Source organism: Ammospiza nelsoni, chromosome 7, assembly GCF_027579445.1.
Source record: "Ammospiza nelsoni isolate bAmmNel1 chromosome 7, bAmmNel1.pri, whole genome shotgun sequence".
Classification (NCBI taxonomy): domain Eukaryota; kingdom Metazoa; phylum Chordata; class Aves; order Passeriformes; family Passerellidae; genus Ammospiza; species Ammospiza nelsoni.
The window spans coordinates 37,761,876-37,782,248 of NC_080639.1; the positions used below are offsets into that span (position 1 = coordinate 37,761,876).

General features: G+C 40.1%; 1 protein-coding gene across 3 annotated transcripts in view; it reads left to right on the plus strand.

Annotated features, from left to right (window-relative positions):
- The first annotated feature begins 18,233 nt into the window (after positions 1-18,233).
- ACVR2A (activin A receptor type 2A) overlaps positions 18,234-20,373 on the plus strand; it is a 56,000-nt gene continuing 53,860 nt past the window's right edge. For 2 of the 3 annotated variants that reach the window (XM_059475542.1, XM_059475544.1), the window contains exon 1: positions 18,234-19,987. In XM_059475542.1, the coding sequence (XP_059331525.1) occupies positions 19,933-19,987 (55 nt within the window). In that variant the 5' untranslated portion in view covers positions 18,234-19,932. The remainder of the gene's footprint in view (positions 19,988-20,373) is intronic. The other variant, XM_059475543.1, reaches the window with a different exon arrangement.

The window sequence follows — 20,373 nt, forward strand, 5'->3', positions numbered from 1 at the left end:
TCGGACAGAGAGCCGAGCCACAAACCTTTATTATCATTCTTTCCTTTTCTATTCTTAGCCAGCCTTCTGATGAAATCCTTCCTTCTATTCTTTTAGTACAGTTTTAATGTAATATATATCATAAAACAATCAATCAGCCTTCTGAAACATGGAGTCAGATCCTCTTCTCTTCCCTCACCCTCAGACCCCTGCAAACACCATCACAACCCAAGCCTCTCCTTGTAGAAAAAATCAGGAATTTCAGCAGAAAGCAGCTCCTGATTGCCAAAATTGGCCTTTTGGAAAGGAGACTCTGCTATTAACTTCACCAGGCAGTGGGGAGCAGAGGTGACTGTGCTGTTTCTGAGGAAGTTTGGGGTTTGAGCAGCTCAGTCCATTTCCATTGGGAATATTCCCGTTGGCTCCAGAGCTGAGCGCACCAGCTGAGGTATTTTTACCCTGCCTGGCTTACTTTCCTTCCCAAGGTTACCCAGTGTGAAGTGATCAGGGCTGAAATCCCAATTCTGCTCCTTGAGCAGTCTCAGGGATCGGTGGCTCTGACCTACTTTTCCTTCCTGGGCTGGGTGGGATCTAAATCCCCAGGGAATTCCCAGGAAATGCAGCTCCTCTCAGGCACCAAGATTTCCTTCTTCTGCTGGAAACCTGTCTAGGAAGAAACTTGATCCTGCTCACAAAGATAAAGGCAAAATCTGCCAAATTATAAATTATGGGATGATTTTGTTTGATCACAAATTCAGATTTCATCAGTTCACTGAATTTGTAAAAGTGTTGGACAAAATCACATTAAATCCACTTAATGCCAATTGGATCAGGAGGCCCAAGGAATTCCAAAGAATCGTTGTTGAAAGTGAAAATAATGACAAGAAAATGAAAAAATTAAGGAAGAATGTATTTACCAACACACTGAATGTGCTCCCACTTAAAGATGCTCCAAGATGAAAAGTCAAGCACTTGAATAAAAAATTTCCCCTCAAATCCCTGAAGATGTGAACAGAACTGATACAAATATTTTATATTATTTTCCTACACAAAAGAAAAGTCTGCCTGTAGAAATGTTCTGCTTTCCAGCTCTTCAGATGGTTTTTTCACACAGAGAAAAGTAAAATTGTAAAATAAAAGTAAAATTTAAAAAAGCAAAAGTTTAGCACTGGCCTTCATTCTTATCAAGAGCAATGACTGGAAGTGAAGTTGAGCTGTTAATATGAATAATTCTTAAAGGAAAAAAAAGGGAAAAAATTTTAAAAAATGGTTTTATGTATGTGTAATGTATGGGTCTATATGTACATGAAATTAATTACATGTAGATTTAAGAATAACCAGATGAAAAAATGTACTAAAATTCTGAAACTTCCACATTTTACGCACCTTAACATGATTATATAGAAATCAGTAGCTCACAAAACCAAAATTTCTCTTATTCAAAGAAGACCTGAGCTAAATTTCATAAAAACAGGAGGGTTTTCCTCAAGATTTCTTCCCTCTGTTTTATTTTGCATATGTCATTTCATTGTGTATTGGGGCAGCATAACTGTTTCTCAAATAAAACAAAACTAAAGATTAAAATGCTTTAATCCTCTGTGTCAGCAGTCAAAAATTTAAATAATTTGGATAGAAATGTCTTAGAACTCATGGAAATTAATGCTATAAAGAGTAGAAATAAAGAAATAAATTGTGTGTGTGTGTGTATATATATATATATATATATATATATATATAAAGAGTATATACATCTATATAAGAATGCCAAGCAGAGACTGCACAATAATAAAGTCACATCGATTTGTCTGAATGGATCCTTGAGCATTTAACATGTAATTACCCTTTTCCAAATAAAAATGTATCCCATTATTAATGGTTTACACCTCTGTCCCACCATGCAATTAGGGAGCACTACAAGACTGCACAGATTTATTGAAGAGCCCCAGAATTGGGGTTTTTTTGGGAGTGTCCCCCTGGCAGGGAGGGACGTTCAGGTGAAGTTTCCCCCCTGTGTGCAGGGTTTGTTTTGGAGGAGTTCCACTCGTGTGATTCTTTAAGCTCTTTACAACTCCCTCATCTCATTTGCACTGCTGGAGATCTTTAAAGCCACTCTCTTCATAGTTAAAAACAACATAACAAGATTAGGCTGGGAGCCAAGGAAATCAACCCTGTGCCAAGCAGGCCTGGAATTCTAATTAGAGCATCGTTGGTATTAACCTCCATTTCCCACCAGAAGGACGATGTGATCACTTCTGTGATTGCAGCAGGCCAGGAATTATTGATTCCAGCAATGGATTGCAAGAGAGAAACCAGGAAATGCAACCCCAACATTCTAGGTTAGGGTTAAGAGGGAGGTCATTCAGATAAAAATATATATTAACCTAAAAATGCTTCATAGAAACCAGAAAATGGAATCCTAACAGCACAGCTTGGGGGGGGTTATTCAGACAAAAATATATATTAATTAATTAAATATATATATAAAAATCAATAGGGAGGTTGTTCAGATAAAAAATATATATTAATTAAATAAATAAAGGTATATATGTATATGTATATATATATATATATATATACGTATATATATATGTTAATGAACAGGGAGGTCACTCAGACAAAAATATATATTAATTAATTAAATATATATATAAAAATCAATAGGGAGGTTGTTCAGATAAAAAATATATATTAATTAAATAAATAAAGGTATATATGTATATATATGTATATATATATATGTTAATGAATAGGGAGGTCATTCAGACAAAAATATATATTAACCTAAAAATGCTTCATAGAAACCAGAAAATGGAATCCTAACAGCACAGCTTGGGGGGGGTTATTCAGACAAAAATATATATTCATGAATTAAATATATATATAAAAATCAATAGGGAGGTTGTTCAGATAAAAAATATATATTAATTAAATAAATAAAGGTGTATATGTATATGTATATGTATATGTATATGTATATGTATATGTATATGTATATGTATATGTATATACGTATATATATATGTTAATGAATAGGGAGGTCACTCAGACAAAAATATATATTAATTAATTAAATATATATATAAAAATCAATAGGGAGGTTGTTCAGATAAAAATATATATTAATTAAATAAATAAAGGTATATATGTATATGTATATGTATATATATATACGTATATATATGTTAATGAATAGGGAGGTCACTCAGACAAAAATATATATTAATGAATTAAATATATATATAAAAATCAATAGGGAGGTTGTTCAGATAAAAAATATATATTAATTAAATAAATAAAGGTATATATGTATATGTATATATATATATATGTATATATATATATGTATATGTTAATGAATAGGGAGGTCATTCAGACAAAAATATATATTAATCTAAAAATGCTTTATAGAAATCAGAAAATGGAATCCTAACAGCACAGCTTGGGGGAGGTTATTCAGACAAAAAGATATATTAAAATATATATATATGTTATTTAATAAGGAAGTTATTCAGACAAAAATATATTAATTAATTTATTTTAAAAATTTACTAATTAATAGGGAGGTTTTTCATAAAAATATATGTATTAATTAATTTAAAATATATAGTAATTAATAGGGAGGTTATTTAGACAAAAATGTAATTAATTAATAATATATATTAATTAACTAAAATATATATTAATTAATTAATAGGGAGGTTATTCAGGCAAAAATATATATTAATCTCAAAATGCTTTATAGAAACCAGAAAATATAATCCTAACAGCACAATTTGGGGGAGGTTCTTTAGACAAAAAAATTAATAAATTAATTTAAAAGATGTATTAATTAATACAGAGGTTATTCAGACAAAAATATATATTAATTAATTAATTTAAAAGATATATTCATTAATAGGGATGTTATTCCAACAAATACATATATATGAATCTAAAAATGCTTCATAGAAACCATAAAATGTAATCCTAACTGCACAGCTTGGGGGAGGTTATTCAGACAAAAACTATTAATTAATTAATTAAAACATATATAAATTAATAGGGAGGTCATTCAGGCAAAAAATACATAAATAAATAATTTTTAAATTATATTAATTAATAGGGAGGTTATTCAGACAATATATATATATATATTAATCTAAAAATGCTTCATAGAAATCATAAAATGTAATCCTAACTGCACAGCTTGGGGGAGGTTATTCAGACAAAAACTATTAATTAATTAATTAAAACATATATAAATTAATAGGGAGGTCATTCAGGCAAAAAATACATAAATAAATAATTTTTAAAATATATTAATTAATAGGGAGGTTATTCAGACAATATATTTATATCTATTAATCTAAAAAAGCTTCATAGAAATCATAAAGTGTAATCCTAACTGCACAGCTTGGGGGAGGTTATTCAGACAAAAAATATTAATGAATTGATGAATTAAACATAGCTATTAATTAATAAGGGGTTATTCAGACAAACATATATATATATTAATCTAAAAATGCTTCATAGAAACCATAAAATGTAATCTTAACAGCACAGCTTAGGGAAGGTTATTCAGACAAAAATATACATTAATTAATTAAATAAAAATAGATATTAATTAATAGGGAGGTTATTCAGACAAAAATATATATTAATCCAAAAATGCTTCCTAGAAAAGTAAAAAGGAGAGAGCCATTATTTAGCAAGAAGGATTTGATAACCAGGACTAAGCAGAAGGGAATTTACATCCTAATCTGGTAAAAGTCTTTCAGTGACCCTGGAATTTGGCATTTGGTGAAATTTTCAGGTTTAAATTTCAGACCATCATGTGAGCCACTACAGTGAGGCATTAAGTAAAGGAATTTCTAGGAAAAGGGAATTGTGTAGAAGGATGTTATTTGGTGAGTGATCTCTCCAAAATCCTACAAGATACCAGCCAGAACGGTTTTTGATATGAAAGAATACATTTTAAAGCCAAATTTCTATAAGAATTTGAATACCCTAATGAACTTACAAGACAATTCTGTGACTTAGATCACAGGTACTGTATCAGTCTCTTGTATTGGAGAGTTTGAAAAGCGTGCACTGAAATAAATATTAAAATTACACTTACAGCACTAATTTAACCAGCTCCAACCAGTGAAATTAAAATAACATTTGTATTTCAAACAGAAAATTGCCTAAATACCAGTATTATCAATGCCTGGGTATCCTCACTGAAACCTTTGCCATTCTTTGCAAAATAAACTTAACACAAACCCAACAAAAGCTGGGGATGTGTGGAATAAATGTGTTTTTCCCAAGCTATTTACCACAGCAGAATCATATATGAACATGAATCTCCAAGTGTGAAAACACTTGTGGTGCATGTTCTAGCAGTTGTTTTGCAATGGAGCTGCTATTTTTGTTTCCATATAGAGACAAACACTAAAAAGGAAATTATAAAAACCCTTTGAAGTTCTGTATCCTAGAAAAAAATAAGCTAAGCTTCAAAACTTTCATGAGATTATTAACTGTGCTTTGAGTGACGGGTGTGGAGTTCAAATCATTTTTCTATGTGACAAAAACTGCCTGAAAAAACAATTCACTTTGTCATAGGATACCTTGAAATTATTTCTCATCTGTGAGAATTTAAGAACTTTGTGACAGCGCAGGTTAAAAATTTTCATGCAAGGAAGAAAGTGCCTATTAAAAGCAGCCATGAAAATATTGTTGAATTTTTTGAGAATTCATTTCTGTCCCATGTCCCAAGCCTTACCCCTGGCAGGGAATGGGGATGGGGATGGGAACAGGAATGGAATGGAGTGGAATGGAATGGAGTGGAATGGAATGGAATGGAATGGAATGGAATGGAATGGAATGGAATGGAATGGAATGGAATGGAATGGGATGGAATGGAATGGAATGGAATGGAATGGGATGGAATGGAATGGAGTGGAATGGAATGGGATGGAATGGAATGGAATGGAATGGAATGGAATGGAATGGAATGGAATGGGATGGAATGGAATGGAATGGGATGGAATGGGATGGAGTGGAATGGAATGGAATGGAATGGAATGGAATGGAATGGAATGGAATGGAATGGAATGGAATGGAATGGGATGGAATGGAATGGAGTGGAATGGAATGGAATGGAATGGAATGGAATGGAATGGAATGGAGTGGAGTGGAATGGAATGGAATGGAATGGAATGGAATGGAATGGAATGGAATGGAGTGGAATGGAATGGAATGGAATGGAATGGAATGGAATGGAATGGAGTGGAATGGAATGGAATGGAATGGAATGGAGTGGAATGGAATGGAGTGGAATGGAATGGAATGGAATGGAATGGAATGGGATGGGGAATGGGAACAGGAATGGAATGGAATGGAATGGAATGGAATGGAATGGAATGGGGACAGGAATGGGAAAGGGAATGGGAATGGAGATGGGGATGGGAAAGGGGATGGGAATGGGAAAGGGATTGGGGATGGGAAAGGGATTGGGGATGGGAATGGGAATGGGGATGGGAATGGGGATGGGAAAGGGCATGGGGATGGGACTGGGAATGGGACTGGGAATGGGAACAGGAATGGAATGGAATGGAATGGAATGGAATGGAATGGAATGGGGACAGGAATGGGAATGGGAATGGAGATGGGGATGGGAAAGGGGATGGGAATGGGAATGGGAAAGGGATTGGGGATGGGGATGGGAATAAGAATGGAGATGGGGATGGGAATGGGGGTGGGAAAGAGGATAAGAATGGGAAAAGAGATGGGGATGAGAAAGGGAATGGGAATGGGGATGAGGATGGGAATGGGGATAGGGATGGAATGGAATGGAATGGAATGGAATGGAATGGAATGGAATGGAATGGAATGGAATGGATGGGAATGGGAAAGGGAAAGGGAAAGGGAAAGGGAAAGGGAAAGGGAAAGGGAAAGGGAAAGGGATGGGGATGGGGATGGGAAAGGGAATGAGAATGAGAAAGGGAATGAGAAAGGGAATGGAATGGAATGGAATGGAATGGAATGGAATGGAATGGAATGGAATGGAATGGAATGGAATGAGCTTTAAGGTCTCCTTTTTTTCACGTTCCTGCGCAGAACTTCCCAAGTTCTGGCAGCCAAGTGGGAAATGCAGATGGGAACTTGTTGCTTTAGGCTTAAATCAAGCTCAGCTGTAACAAAACCTTTTTCAAATATTTTTCAAGGCTTTCAGAATTCACAAAGCTTTGGTTGGTGTTTTACAAGTCACTGGGCTCGGTTTCATTTAAGAAGTTAATTTCTATTTTGGAATAATCTGGAAGAAAACCATCTGAGAGGAACTTGATTCTCCCCAGAAGTTTCTTGCCTCTGCAGCTCTGGTGAACACTGAGCAGAGCAATCTTACATTTTAATGCCTTCAGAAGTAGGAAAGTTCCTTCCCCAGGAAAATATGATTGATTGTTACAATGACAGTAATTGCATTTTAGTAAAAGTAACCATTATGGTAATTTTCCTCCAGAAAGAGACATTTAACTAACTTAAGTAACTTGTTACTTTTCAACACATTAACTTTGACAAATTTAACATTACAAACGTACAGAGTTCACAGCCACAACAACGTGCATCACTTAGGGAGTGTGCACACTTTTTATTTCTATATATCAAGCAGTGTTTCCAAATAGGAGATGCTAAAAAAACTGTGCATACATAACACAGCATTAATTAAACTGTTAAGAGCAGCTCTAGCACATCCAGTGCCAAGTCTCCTGGTGGAAAATCCTGCCTTCCAAGCAGCAAACTCCTATCAGAATTTCATTGCAGGGATGCTTCCCAAGCACCTCTTGAATCCCAACCTCACCCTCTGAACCCTCTGCACCATCAGAGAGCTCCTGCATTTTCTGCAGCCTGTTATTTATAAACATTTCATGCCACTCAGTTTGTAGTGACTTATTAAAAGTGTAGCTTCTGTAATTTAATCACCCAGTGTTTGCTTCATACAACTTCACATGAGTTAAAATAAAAATGCTCTGCCTTTGCTTTAAAGATAATAATCATTCCTTGTGCTTTAAACTGGAGCTCAGTGAATTTCCATACCTCATTTTTACACTAGAAAAGAACTGAAATTAATCTGGATTCAAACTTTGTTTTTAAGAAATTTCCTTCAAATGGAAATATCAAAAATTTGAATTTCAATCCAACAGATTTAAGATTTTCACTTCACTTTTCTAACTTCTTTGAAGGAACAGAATAAGTATTTAGCTGGAACAGTCAATGGGTTTACCTTCCTCTTATTTAAAGATCCCAGTCACATTTTTAAGGAAAATAGCATAAATTATTTAAGATGGAGGATAGACCAGAGAAAATTACAGACAGGCAAAAAATAAAAAGAATATTAATCTGTATTATCTCAAAATCTGCTGAACTGCTTTTTTCAGCAGCAGCCTAACAGATAGTTTAAAAACAAAACCCTTATTTTTCTTATTTATTATTTTTAAACTTTATTTTTAAGAATTTAGACCTGTAAATTGGTCAATGATTTTCTTGGCTCCTGTAACCAAAAGCAACTCTTAGGTTGGAAACTCTTCCTGAAAGAAAAGCCAGAACTGAATAGTCAGAATGGATTGGAAATTCACACAGTTGAAGGAACTTTTAATTCCAATATTTCAGGATGTGCTGGGGTCTCCATCCCTGCAGGGAGTTAAAGTTGTGTGGATGTGGCACTTGGGGACATGGGACAGTGCTGGCCCTGGCAGGGATGGACTCCATGACCTTGGGGGTTATTCCAGCTTAAACTATTCTGTGATTTTCTAAGATTAAAATCTTTCCACTCTGGCTCATCATCTACTCCATGAAAGTGACAAAATATTTGAAAAAACCCCAAAATTCCTTTGTTTGTTCAAAACTGAAGTGAAATCAGGGATAACTCAGTGGAACAGCCAGAGCCCAGGACACACATTAGGAGCTGTCATTCCACCATGGAATTTTGTGAGATTATTTTTGTAACTCAGTGTCCTAGTTACTGTTGAGAAGAGGAGGAAACTTCCAGTTTAGACAGAATTGGCAGGTGACCTCTATAATTAGTCCTTTATCCTTCCCATGTCTCCTAAATGACACGAGGCAAACTCCACACCTGAATTTTGCCTGGCAGGGAGCAGAGTTAATTCTGCAATATTAGCTAGGAAATGGAGATTTGGTGGTGTCCTTGCAGGTGCAGAGGTGATCTTTTACTCAGTACAACTCCAAATAATGGCTCCATCTTTGCCCAAAGATTTAAAAATCCCCACAAACAAACCCACCAGCCAGGGGTGTAGTGTCACTGTTCCTGCCCATGCCCACAAACTGCCTGCTCCCTGCACAGTTCTGTGCTCCTGTGTCTAACAACAAAATAAATGTGATTTGGGATGAGCAAACCTCTGTAAATCCTCCTAATCCAAGGATAAACCACTTGTGAAACTCACAGATTAATTTAGCAGAGTTTGGGAGAAAATGAGCTGCTCCAAGTGTCAGATTTTAACACTGATAAGTCACCCCAGTCCTGTATTTTCCTTCCATTGTTTTGTTGCATAAATACTGACTGAAACTACCTAATACAGAAAGTATCTGCTGTCAGAGGATAGAAAAATATTTCAGAGGGTGTGGGAATGTGTTTTGCTTAGAGACAGTTTGGATCACAGAAGATACAACTTGATGTTTTTAAGAGAAAATTAGTTAAAGGCAGGCAGGTGATGGAGACAAAATTAGTCCAGGGTCACACCCTGGGTTCTCTGCAAGGTGTGCCTTGGGAGTCAGGGCACAAAAATAAGACCATTAATCCTCTTGTAGAATATCTGGCTGTTTAACAAGGAGCCACAGTTTAAACTGCAATTCCTTTAAAAACCAGCCCTTGCAACACAAAAGCAGCTCCTGGTTTGCTGCACACATTTGTTGTGGTCTCAGCCTGGGAAGGTGCAGACCTCCAAGCCAGCATAAATATTGGAGAGGCTGGGGAGGAGCTGAGTTCAGAAAGGAGTTTAAGGCTGATGTTTTTGGCTTCTTGGCTGGGCTGGTTTTCACCCAAATCAGTTCCCCAATCAATTCAATGTGCAGCTGCAAGAACATTTGTGCAGGGCAGGGCAGCATCTCCGGCTTATGCTGGCTTAAAGTGTTTGTGGAAGTGCAGCAGGAGTGTAACTGAAGAGCTGCTATGGTCTAACATTGCCAATAATCCACAAATGCCATTCCACAACACAGGAATAGTTAAAGCTTATAAATGGCCTGGCCATGTGCTTGCCAGTGGGGCCTGACAGAGGAGAGCTTGGAATGGCTGGAACAGCTTGAAAAATGTCTGAGATTGGAGGTAACTGCTTGTTCCAAGAGCAAGGACAGAGCTCTGCTTCCCAGAGTGCGTCTCAGGGTGCTGGATGAGAAATGGGCACTGCAGAGGGCACAGAGCAGCTCCTGGGCCACTGTCCCCATGTCCCTCAGCCTGTGCTGCCATCACAGGATCCTCTCACAGCCCGGCTCTGCCACTTCTCTGCTCTTCATCAGCCACTGGGAAACCTTTCTGCTTAAAATTCCCACTAATGATCCAAAAGGAGCAGAGCATCCAGCTGAGGGAACGGCAGGAGCACCAGGAGAATCCACCTGGAAATGACACTCCCATTTTTCCATTGCTGCTTTATCATAATACCAACACAAGCCACTCTCTGATTGCTGCTTTTGTGTCATTTCACAAAAAGTTGGGCTGGACATGTGCAGATCCATGTTTGTTATCTTAACCTGGCCTCAGTATATCCTACATTTTCTATTCCTTCATTTCCATATTGACATAGAAATCCTACCATAAGTATTATTCCAAATATTTGAAGCTATTTATAATGGAAAATAATGCAATTACATTCCAGTTAAATTTTTAAAAAATTTCAGCAGAAAACCACATCTTTATCTGGTACAAATCTCAAATAGAATTTAACTAAACCAATAATGGAGAAGAAAAATCACCTGTTAACATAGGTTACATATTGTGCTCATCCCAGTGAGTTTTTCCTAGATAATAGCTTTTATAGATAACAGCACACTGGGATTTTAAAATAATAATTTTTTAAAAAGGTAATTTCAATATTTTGAAGCTTGTTTGTTAAACATTTGGCAATAATTCTTCAATGCAGACAGGATTCTTCCAGATGATGCCAGGTAATTTGGATGGAACATCTTGGTCCTCCCCTCCAGCAGCACAAAACACACATGGCTCAGGGAATTGCCTCATATTTTAATTATAATAAAACTTGGAAACCAATCTAGATTGGGATTATTGGCTGTAAAAGGTCGTTGAAATAGAAATATTAACCAAAAAGGAAAAATTTGCCTGTTTCCTTTCACTTGTCTTGGCCTGAGAACTCCCATGGGAGTGTCCATAAAACCTGGCAAGGGATCTTGTCCAAGTTTTCCCAAATCTGAAATCTCAGCAGGACGTGAGCAGTCAAACATGGACCATCCTTAACAACAACAAAAAAGTCAAACTAAGTAGTGCCATGCACAATTCCAGAAGAAAACCTGATCTTTCAACCCAAACTGCAGCCAAGCAACTGTTCCAGAGGAATAAGCCTTCAAACCCATGGGAATGTCTCTCCTGGGAGCTGTTTAAGCTTCCTTAATGCTCTTAATCCACCTTGATATTGAGCTGCCAGACACTCTGGCACCCACCTTCCCACTTCCAAATAGCTGCTCAAGTGCTGGGGCATTTCTTTCCCCTCACTGGAGATCCTGACAGCTCTAGGACACGAATTAACCAAGTTTCCCCCCACTCTTTGTGGCCTTCCACCTCGCTGGAAGTGAAAACCTCTGGTGAACTTTGAGAAAAAACAAACCATGCTTTAGGGCAGGTTAAAAACTCCAGGATCCATGTGTGTGTCCTTCAACTTCAACTCTCCACATGAAACAAAAATACTTTTCCCCTTGCAGTTTCATGAAAGTTAATTAGTTGATATTACTAAAACTGGGTGCATGCACTATGTATCACTACAAAATTAGAAGTACATTTTCGTTGCCTAAAGAATTTCAAGGCAAAAAAAAAAAATGAGCCTTTATATCAGAAAGGTTGATGCTGTGTAAATTTTCTAAGTAAATGGAAAAAAAATATTAATTTTTTTTCATTTAAAAGAGCCTGAACTGAAAAAACCTCTCACTCTAGGGGTAAACAGAATTTTGCCATCTCAGATATTATTATCTGTTCAATGTCTGAATTGGAGTTATTATAAAATTATTTGCAGATGAATTAACTCCAAAAGAATTCAGCAGTAGAAGCTGGAGAAGGATTTAGCTCCCCAGTGGCCTGAACAATGGGTAAGAGCACCAGGCTGGGATGTTCTGCTGCTTGCAGAAGAAAGATTCTGGGTTTGAATTTTCAGGATTTCAAATCCCTGGAATGGCTCAGCACATCCATCTTGTCAGAGCACAATCACCAGAGAGAAATGTTCCAGCTGGGTTGTGCCCATGAAAAAAGAAGTGGGCAGCTATTAGGGGTTCCCAAGCTGAGAAACTTTTCCTTCTTAAAATCTGAAATAGGTCAAATTTGGGGATCTTCCACACTTTTTCCTCTGAAACCTGTAAGGTGCCAGATTTTCAGGAATTACAGCACTTGGGGAGAGGAATTATTTCTGTCACAGTGAGCACGAACAAAGGGGTGCCTGAGCTGCTGTTGGCAGGATTATTTTAATGCTACTTAAATTCTGGGCAGAAATTATGAAATCCCTACATCAGGGATCATGGGCTGCAACCAAAACACATTGACTTGGAGCAATTCACAGCCATTGTCCCAGAGTCACACCTGTGACTCCATCAGGATTCCAGCTCCATTCCCACAGAACTCCTCTAACAAAGGTTTCAGATAACAGCAGCAACAGCAGCAGCTGTTTCTCCTAAGGAAATGGGTCTCCAACCACAATTCAATCATTTTCCTTTGTAGAAAGGCTTTATGAGCCTAAACCTGCTGCCTCTGGAAGCAGGATAACTGCTTGGGCCGTGGCGTGGGTTTGTAAGGGTTAATTCTGCACTCCCCGGTTATCAGCAATAAAAAAATATAAAAGTATTAGCAGTTTGTGCATTAGCATGGATCTTCACCTTCCTTTTGTAAAATTCCAAATGGCAAATTGTCAGCTGCAACACCCAGGGATGATTTGATAAACACTTGACCTCCTGCTCCCATCCCAATTTGTCGCATTCTGAATCCTCAACTTAGTTTTCAGCAAAACCAGTAACAAATATTTGAGTCCCAGTATCTTCCACTCCATCTGAACCTTCCAGAATTCCACTTCCCATTACCATCCTATATCAACACTGCAGGAAACTTTATTATTTTCTGTTGGAGGAAAACCTGGCATTCATTAGTGTTCTCCAGCACTCATCTTCTCTGTGACATCGATCTGAACCAAAAAAATATTTCCAGGAATGTTCTCCTTACAGAGGTTTCTAATTACCAGAGTATCAGCCAGCTCTCCTGATGCCACCCTCCAGAAATCTTCTAGGATATTTTGAATGACACCACAAGTAATTACAGCTATTCATGTGTTTGTATTCCTAAACAAGCAGAAGTCATATTGACACAATAATTCTGAAGAGCACACAATTGAATGCTCTGAAGATCTGACAATCTCTCCACATTTGGCCACTTCACACTCCTACTTCTTATGACTATTTAATTACAAATTGTTGGCCTAAAATATTTAAATTTTTATCTACAAATATATGTATCAAGCCTTTCAAAGGCAGTGCAAAAGATCTTTAAAATCTGCTATCACTGTCAGGACGCTGCAGCAAAAAAACAACAAACACTTGTCACATATTTTAAGAATCTTTCAAAAATAACGTCGAAAACATGACAATGTTGCAGAACTTTTGCATTCTGTGATGAACACAGAGTCAGTTTATAACTGAATATATAAATTATGGTGTATTCTGAGAAGGGAGATCTCTACATAGACCCTGAGAACCTCCTTTTCATAGCACAGCTGATTTTAGGAATTCAGCTTGGACTCTTTGTGGCACTCACAAAAAAAGATTCTACAGTACAAATGAGGACTGGAGAAAAATATCCAGAAAATGCAATTTTGCTGTGAAATGTGGATGAAATCATAGCTGAAATGCCACAGTGATAAAACCCTGTGACACAACCAAGTGCCCCTAAGAGACAAGGGAGTGTCTGAAAGCAACCAGAAGCTCCAGGGGGATGAATCTCTTCTGACAAGACTGGAAATCCTAGAAAGAAACATTCCTACCTCCTCCAGGAAAATAGGTTAGCTAGCTTGGAATCCTCTAAGGAAGCAAAAGTCTGGCTAACAGGTGAAAAAGGAAAAATAATCCTTGATTTAAATGTAGCTTTTGTGGAAACAACTTGATGAAGCTTGTATCAAGTTAATTTCTGTAATATTTTGTATCTTTCTTTTTAAACCTGAGGCAGAGAAAAATCCCTGGTGGTGTGGGGTCTACAGGCTCCAGGTGTTTAATTGCCAGGGGAATTTGTTACACACAAAAACAGCTTTACAGAACATGATCCAGGCCAAATCCTGGCACTGCTCATGTGAATAAAATGATCCCACTTTAGCCCTACACCAAAGCAGGGCTGTGATTTCTGCCTGTATTTCAATTTGTGGATACTGGATTCAACAACTGCATCTAAAATCTGTAAGTTTGATTTAAAACATGAAAGGAGAACATTTTGATGGTCACCTCCATTGCCCCAACCCAAAAGCATTGCAGAGGCAAGCTTTGGATTTCATTTCAGTCCATCAGCATTAATTAATCCCATTAATCCCACATTCTCTCATGTTTTCAAGTTGTGCTACTCATATAACTGTAAAGTATCTCAATAGTTTTGGAACAGAGTAAAAAGTGCAAAATAATGAAAAATTTGTAGGAATGTTATTATCTGTCCGCAGCAACAGAACTGAAAATTTGTATTAAAGCTCTTTTGGAATATGATGAGTTTCACATAAGTCATACACATGGAAGTAAAAATACTTTAAGGCAGTTATTTACCTTTTCTAAAATGAAATAATTTAGGTTGCCATCCAGCACTGCTCCCCAAAGGAAAGTGAGGCTGGCTGGTAAAGAGGGCAGCCCTGGGAGAGATTAATTTCTTGCCATTTTGGTCGTTTTATTTGTTTTGGTTATATAAGGACAGTGCCTGAATGGGGTCTTCTCTTCCTGCAGAGTTTCAAAGGGGGAATGACTTAGACCACAAGGCAAGATGAAAGAGATGATGACAAGGATTCTCTCTGTTGGTGCCCCTCCTGATGTTAGAAAGCCCACGGTTCCCATTTTCCATTCAGAAATGCTTCTCTAGGTGTTGTCAATGACTTCTGCACAAAAACTCCTTTCCCACCACGTTGGGTTTTGTGTTGATTCACTGCTAAGAAAAGGCACAGCTGAAATCCTCAATTCCTAGCAGTGCTCCAGAGAGAAAAATGAGCCATTGCTGGGTTTTAACTCTGCTCATTATTCCCTGGAAGGAAAAGTTGTATTTGTGCTGCCTCTAGGCAAAGCCCCATCCCACATGAACAAAAGACTGAAGCTGAGTTCACATCCATTTCATCTCCTCCTGCTCTCCACAGATGCTGAAGTCCCTGACGCTGTGTCTTCAGTGCTCATATGTCACAGCAAATGATTCATTAAAAATGCACAGACAGATTGATCTTGGAAGGGGAAAAAAAAAAAAAGATCTGGAGTTTAAGGCGAAAGGAAAATAGAAATGAGGAGCCAAAAGGTGAAAAAGGGAAACACCCCCAAAATTCACATGAGAAAGACATTTAAAAATAAAGAGGAGACAGCAACTGTGCTGACATTTAATGTGTCTGCTTGGGCTAAAACTCATCCTTTTACTAGCAATAAAACAACAGCCTAGCCCAAAGCCCTTGGAGCATTTTGCATCAAGCACCTCATAAAAAGGGTTGGCAATTCCTCCTAAAGTCTGTACGATATCTACACCAAACTTTATCTTTTTTTTTTAGGGTAATTAAATGGGAGCAAATGCCCAGTTCAGGCAGGGATAGCTGCTCCAAAGTGGGAAGGAAAAGGCAGGAATGAGCTCTCCTTGTGATTCCTGTGGTGCTGATCACCAGGTGATGGACAAGAGCAGCCCCACAGAATTTTTGTAGCATTTCCTGGATGGCCAGAAGGATTTTTGCTCTGCCAGAGGAATCCTGCAAGCAAAAAGCAAAAAGGATAATAAGCTCCTTGAGTAAGAGGCACCTCCTTGCAAATTCTCTTATATAGGTGACACATTTCTTCTATTTTTATCAAAAACAACTTGTAAAATAGAAATATGGACCATAATTTACATTCTTTCAGCAAAAAAAAAAAAAAAACCCTCTGACAACTAAGCTGGATCCCTGCAATGGGAAGTACATATATAAATATATATTCACACACACAGCAGCAATATTTTTAGCTGTGATTTCCTACTCATGTGGCAACATGACCAGGGTTCTGAAGAAGCTGAGCCAAGTGAAAACACAACCTGCAGAACAGGTCACGTTTAAATATTCTGCTATTGAAGAATATTAAAAACTACAGATTAAGTAGGAGTGTTGTAACACTTAACATTAATTAAGGCTTGTAAATCATTCTGAAATACTTGGATAAAAGATGGCATAAAAGGTGTTGCCACATGTCTTGATGCTTCTAGATGTGCACAAGCCCTGACATCTTATTTTGTGTTTGGGATGTTTCAAATCATAAAAAAAAATTATGGACACTGGGTGAATTTAATGTTGGGAAGTGTTGGGACACGACAGAGAAACACCAAGGTTGTCTGATTAAGAACTCAAGCAGACATTTCAAAGTAAAAAAACTGAAATAGATCCATTTCTTGGATCCTGGTGGATCACCAGATCTGTGAGTTAGAGCTTAGCAGTGTTGCTTGACTTGGCTGTATATTCATTTATGTGAAATACAGATAATTTTCCTTCCAGTCTAGTACCGCCAACTATTCACATCCCAAAAAATCACCTTAGTCCATGCCACCAAACAGTTTGAAAAGGAATCTGGAAGCACTTAATGCCTATCTGGGCTTGGGGAACAGCATAACCAGTTCTCAGAGAACTTGGCACTTGTTGCTTGTGCGACCACGGGTCTTTATAGAATACAGAAATCAAAGGCCAGCACTAAGGCTCTTGTGCTTTCCCACATGGATCTCCAGATCTAAGAGCCACATTTTCCTTTTTATCCAGAGACAAGAGATGTAGATATGGTTTCCTTTAAAAAAAAAAAAAAAAAGGTGTAAGGAGTGACACCAAACTCAGGCAGGAGCAGAGCTAATTAATTACCTGGACAGGACACACTGGGCAGCAGTGGTGCATCTCACCTGGAGCTGAGGCCACAAACACACTCCAGGGCCTTCCAGCACCTGGGGGAGCCCACCAGAAACACAGAGAGAACTGCTTAGAGTCACAGGGCAACTGGAATGGATTCCAGCTTAAAAGAGGGCAGGTTTCAATCAGATGGGATACTGGGAAGGGATTGTTCCCTGCGAGGGTGGGCAGGCCCCAGCACAGGGTGCCCAGAGAAGCTGGGGCAGTCCCTGGATCCCTGGAAGTGTCCAAGGCCAGGTTGGACAGTGCTGGGAGCAGCCTGGGATGGTGGAAGGTGTCCCTGAACATGGCAGGGGGTTGGAAATTAATGACTTTTAAAGGTCCTTTTCAACCCAGACCCTTCTGTGACTCTGATTCTGTGCTGCAGCAGCAGTGATGCTCCTGAGCAACGTGAGACCACCACAGCCGTAGCTCTCACCTGGACTGCCCATAGGACATTTTCAGGGACGTTTTTAGGCTGGGCTGGGTATGAGGCGGAAGACCAGGCCGACATTTGACCCCTGAGGCAGCGCCCCCAGCCCCACACCGTGGTGTACACGTTACACCGCTGTGACCCCTCCCAGCCAGGTCCCACCGCGTGGCTGCCGGCAGCGCTTTGCCTCCATCACCCGAGCCTGGAAGCACAGCACAGCCCCCCCAACACCTCGAGAGAGCCCCCCGACAGTGAATTACGGACACCGGGGGGGTCGGGGCGGAGCGGGGCGAGGGCGCCGGAGGGGCCGCGCCCTGAGGGGAGGGAAGGGCGGGCAGGAGCGCGCCCGTGAGGCGGCGCGCGCGGGCCGCGAGGGGCGGGGCCAGCGTGGGGGAGCGCGCTCCGCCCCGCCGCCGATAGGAGGGGCGAGCGGAGGTAGGCGGGGATAAGCGGCCAAACCCGCCTTGTGATTGGGTAATGTGGCTGTCAATCCGGGGCGGCCGCCGCGGCCGTGGGGAAGGAGGGGGAGGCGGAGAGGAAACAAAAACAATCGCCCGGGCGCCGCCATCTTGGGCCGGTTCTCCACACGCCACACGGGTGAATGGGTAGATATGAGATTACCACGGGGGAGCAGCGGCAGCAGGGCACCGAAGGCTGTTCCGCGCTGCCAGCGACACTCGGCGGGCTCTAGGCACGGCCGCCGCCGCCCGGAGAGAATCCCCCAGCTCGGCCTTTTCGCCTCGCCAGCCCCTAAGCTGCACTGCTGGAGGGACAAAGTTGGGCTGAGCCGCGCTGCCTCCGCCACCCGGGAGACCGGAGAGTTGAGCCGGGGTCAGAGTTAGGGGAGAGGGTGACGAGGGGATCGCTCCCCGCTCCGCCGTGTGGGAGGCGCGGGGAGAAGGCTCTGCCTCCCCGCCCCTGCCGTCTCCTGCTGCTCGCTCCTAGGAGGAAAAGAAAAAAGAGGAAAAAAAAAAAAAAAAAGAAAAAGGCAAGAACTGGATTGAGCTCGGAGGAGTGGATTTCGTGGAGTCTCCGTGTGAGCAGCGGCGGGGCGAGGAGGAGATGTGTCCGTGAGGAGGGAGAGGAGCGAGGATTCATCCAGGACCCGTGAGGAGCCGGAGGAGCCTGGATCCATCCAGCCCCAGCCCGCCGTGAGGCACAGCCGCCTCCCTTCCAAAGAAACCTGGTTCTCCTGGAAGCACGGCGAGGATTTGCCACAAAGAATATATACCACCCTGCTCCCCAGCGCCTGGATACTGCATTTTAATTTTAAAATTTTTTTCTTTCTTTTTTTTTTTTTTGTACCCCCCCCTCCCCAGCCACTCTTGTGTGTTAAATACCAAATATAGCCTCTCGCGGGGGGAGGGGATGGAAATCTCCTAGAAGAATTGGAAATCTTGCTGGGATTCGGGAGTGCTGGTGCTGGAGAAGGGCGGCGAAGACTGGGGGGATGCACTGCTCTCGCTGCCTGCCCAAGGACTAGAGATTTGCCACTTCCCGGGGAGCCCGAAGGTTTGTTTGTCCCCAGACTGTTGTTGTTCCCCTTCCCCTCTCCTGGGCTACGCTAAACCCCTCAGCATTTATTAAAGAAAACCCACGTGTAGCTGGTGGCTGGTTTTTTAAAGGTAGTTTTTCATCGACAAACTGACAAAAAAAAAAAATAAAACTTCCTCTCTTCGCCTCGAGGTTTGGAACTGGAATGGAGCTGCTCTTCTCCCGAACACTACACGGGGTGTGAAGGGGGCAGGCAGGACGAAAACATCGCCTCGGACTGATCCCGACCCGACCCCCGACACTCGCACCCACCAGGGATGATCCTTCACGGCGCCTGATGTGGAAAACACTTGGAGACTCAGAGACTTCGTCGTGCTCAGCAGCTTGATCGTTGACTTATTTTGTTTTGGTTTTTAATTTTTTTTTTTTTTAAAGTGGATTCGTAGCATTACTTTTATGAGTTGAATTTTGCCACCGTTTGTACAGAAGCCAAATGACACGTGTGTTTTGAAACACGGTTCCAAATATATTTATCCCTCCCTCAACCCGGATTCTCTCTAGAAAGAGCCGCGGGGAGGTCGTCAGTGTCTGATTTTTAGTGTTTTATGAACACTACCTGCTGCAGAAATGTTGCTATAAATCGCTTTATAACGGTTCAGCAAGAAGGGAGATTTTTCCAGCTTGCAGGACCCAGAAAACTGGATACTTAAAGTCACTTAAATGTTTTAACAGCATTGGAAAATGGGAGCTGCTACTAAGTTGGCGTTCGCTGTTTTTCTTATCTCTTGTTCATCAGGTAAGTGAATGTTCCTGGATTTGTCACTTGAAACTGAGGGCTTTGGGGTCAGCACTTGGGAACTTGGGCTGGCTCTGTATGAATGGGAAGCGATTTATTTTTTTTTTCAGGTGGCAAATGTTTGTGGATGGCAGCAATTGTAAAGGCAGAAGCTGCTTTCGTGTTTATTCTTAAAAATATATATATATAGCGTGAGCACTTGAAACGCTCCCAGCGCTTGGATTTCAGCTCAATTGTGTGGAATAAATGTGGAGACATAACCACCTAGTGTCACACAAGTAACCTGGCAGCGCAGTTACGGGTGTTGGATGCTGCTTTTAAATAAGAATTACCCAGCTGAAATTGCTCTTTGCTCCAGTTTGATGTCTCTTTCCCCGGACTGTTCC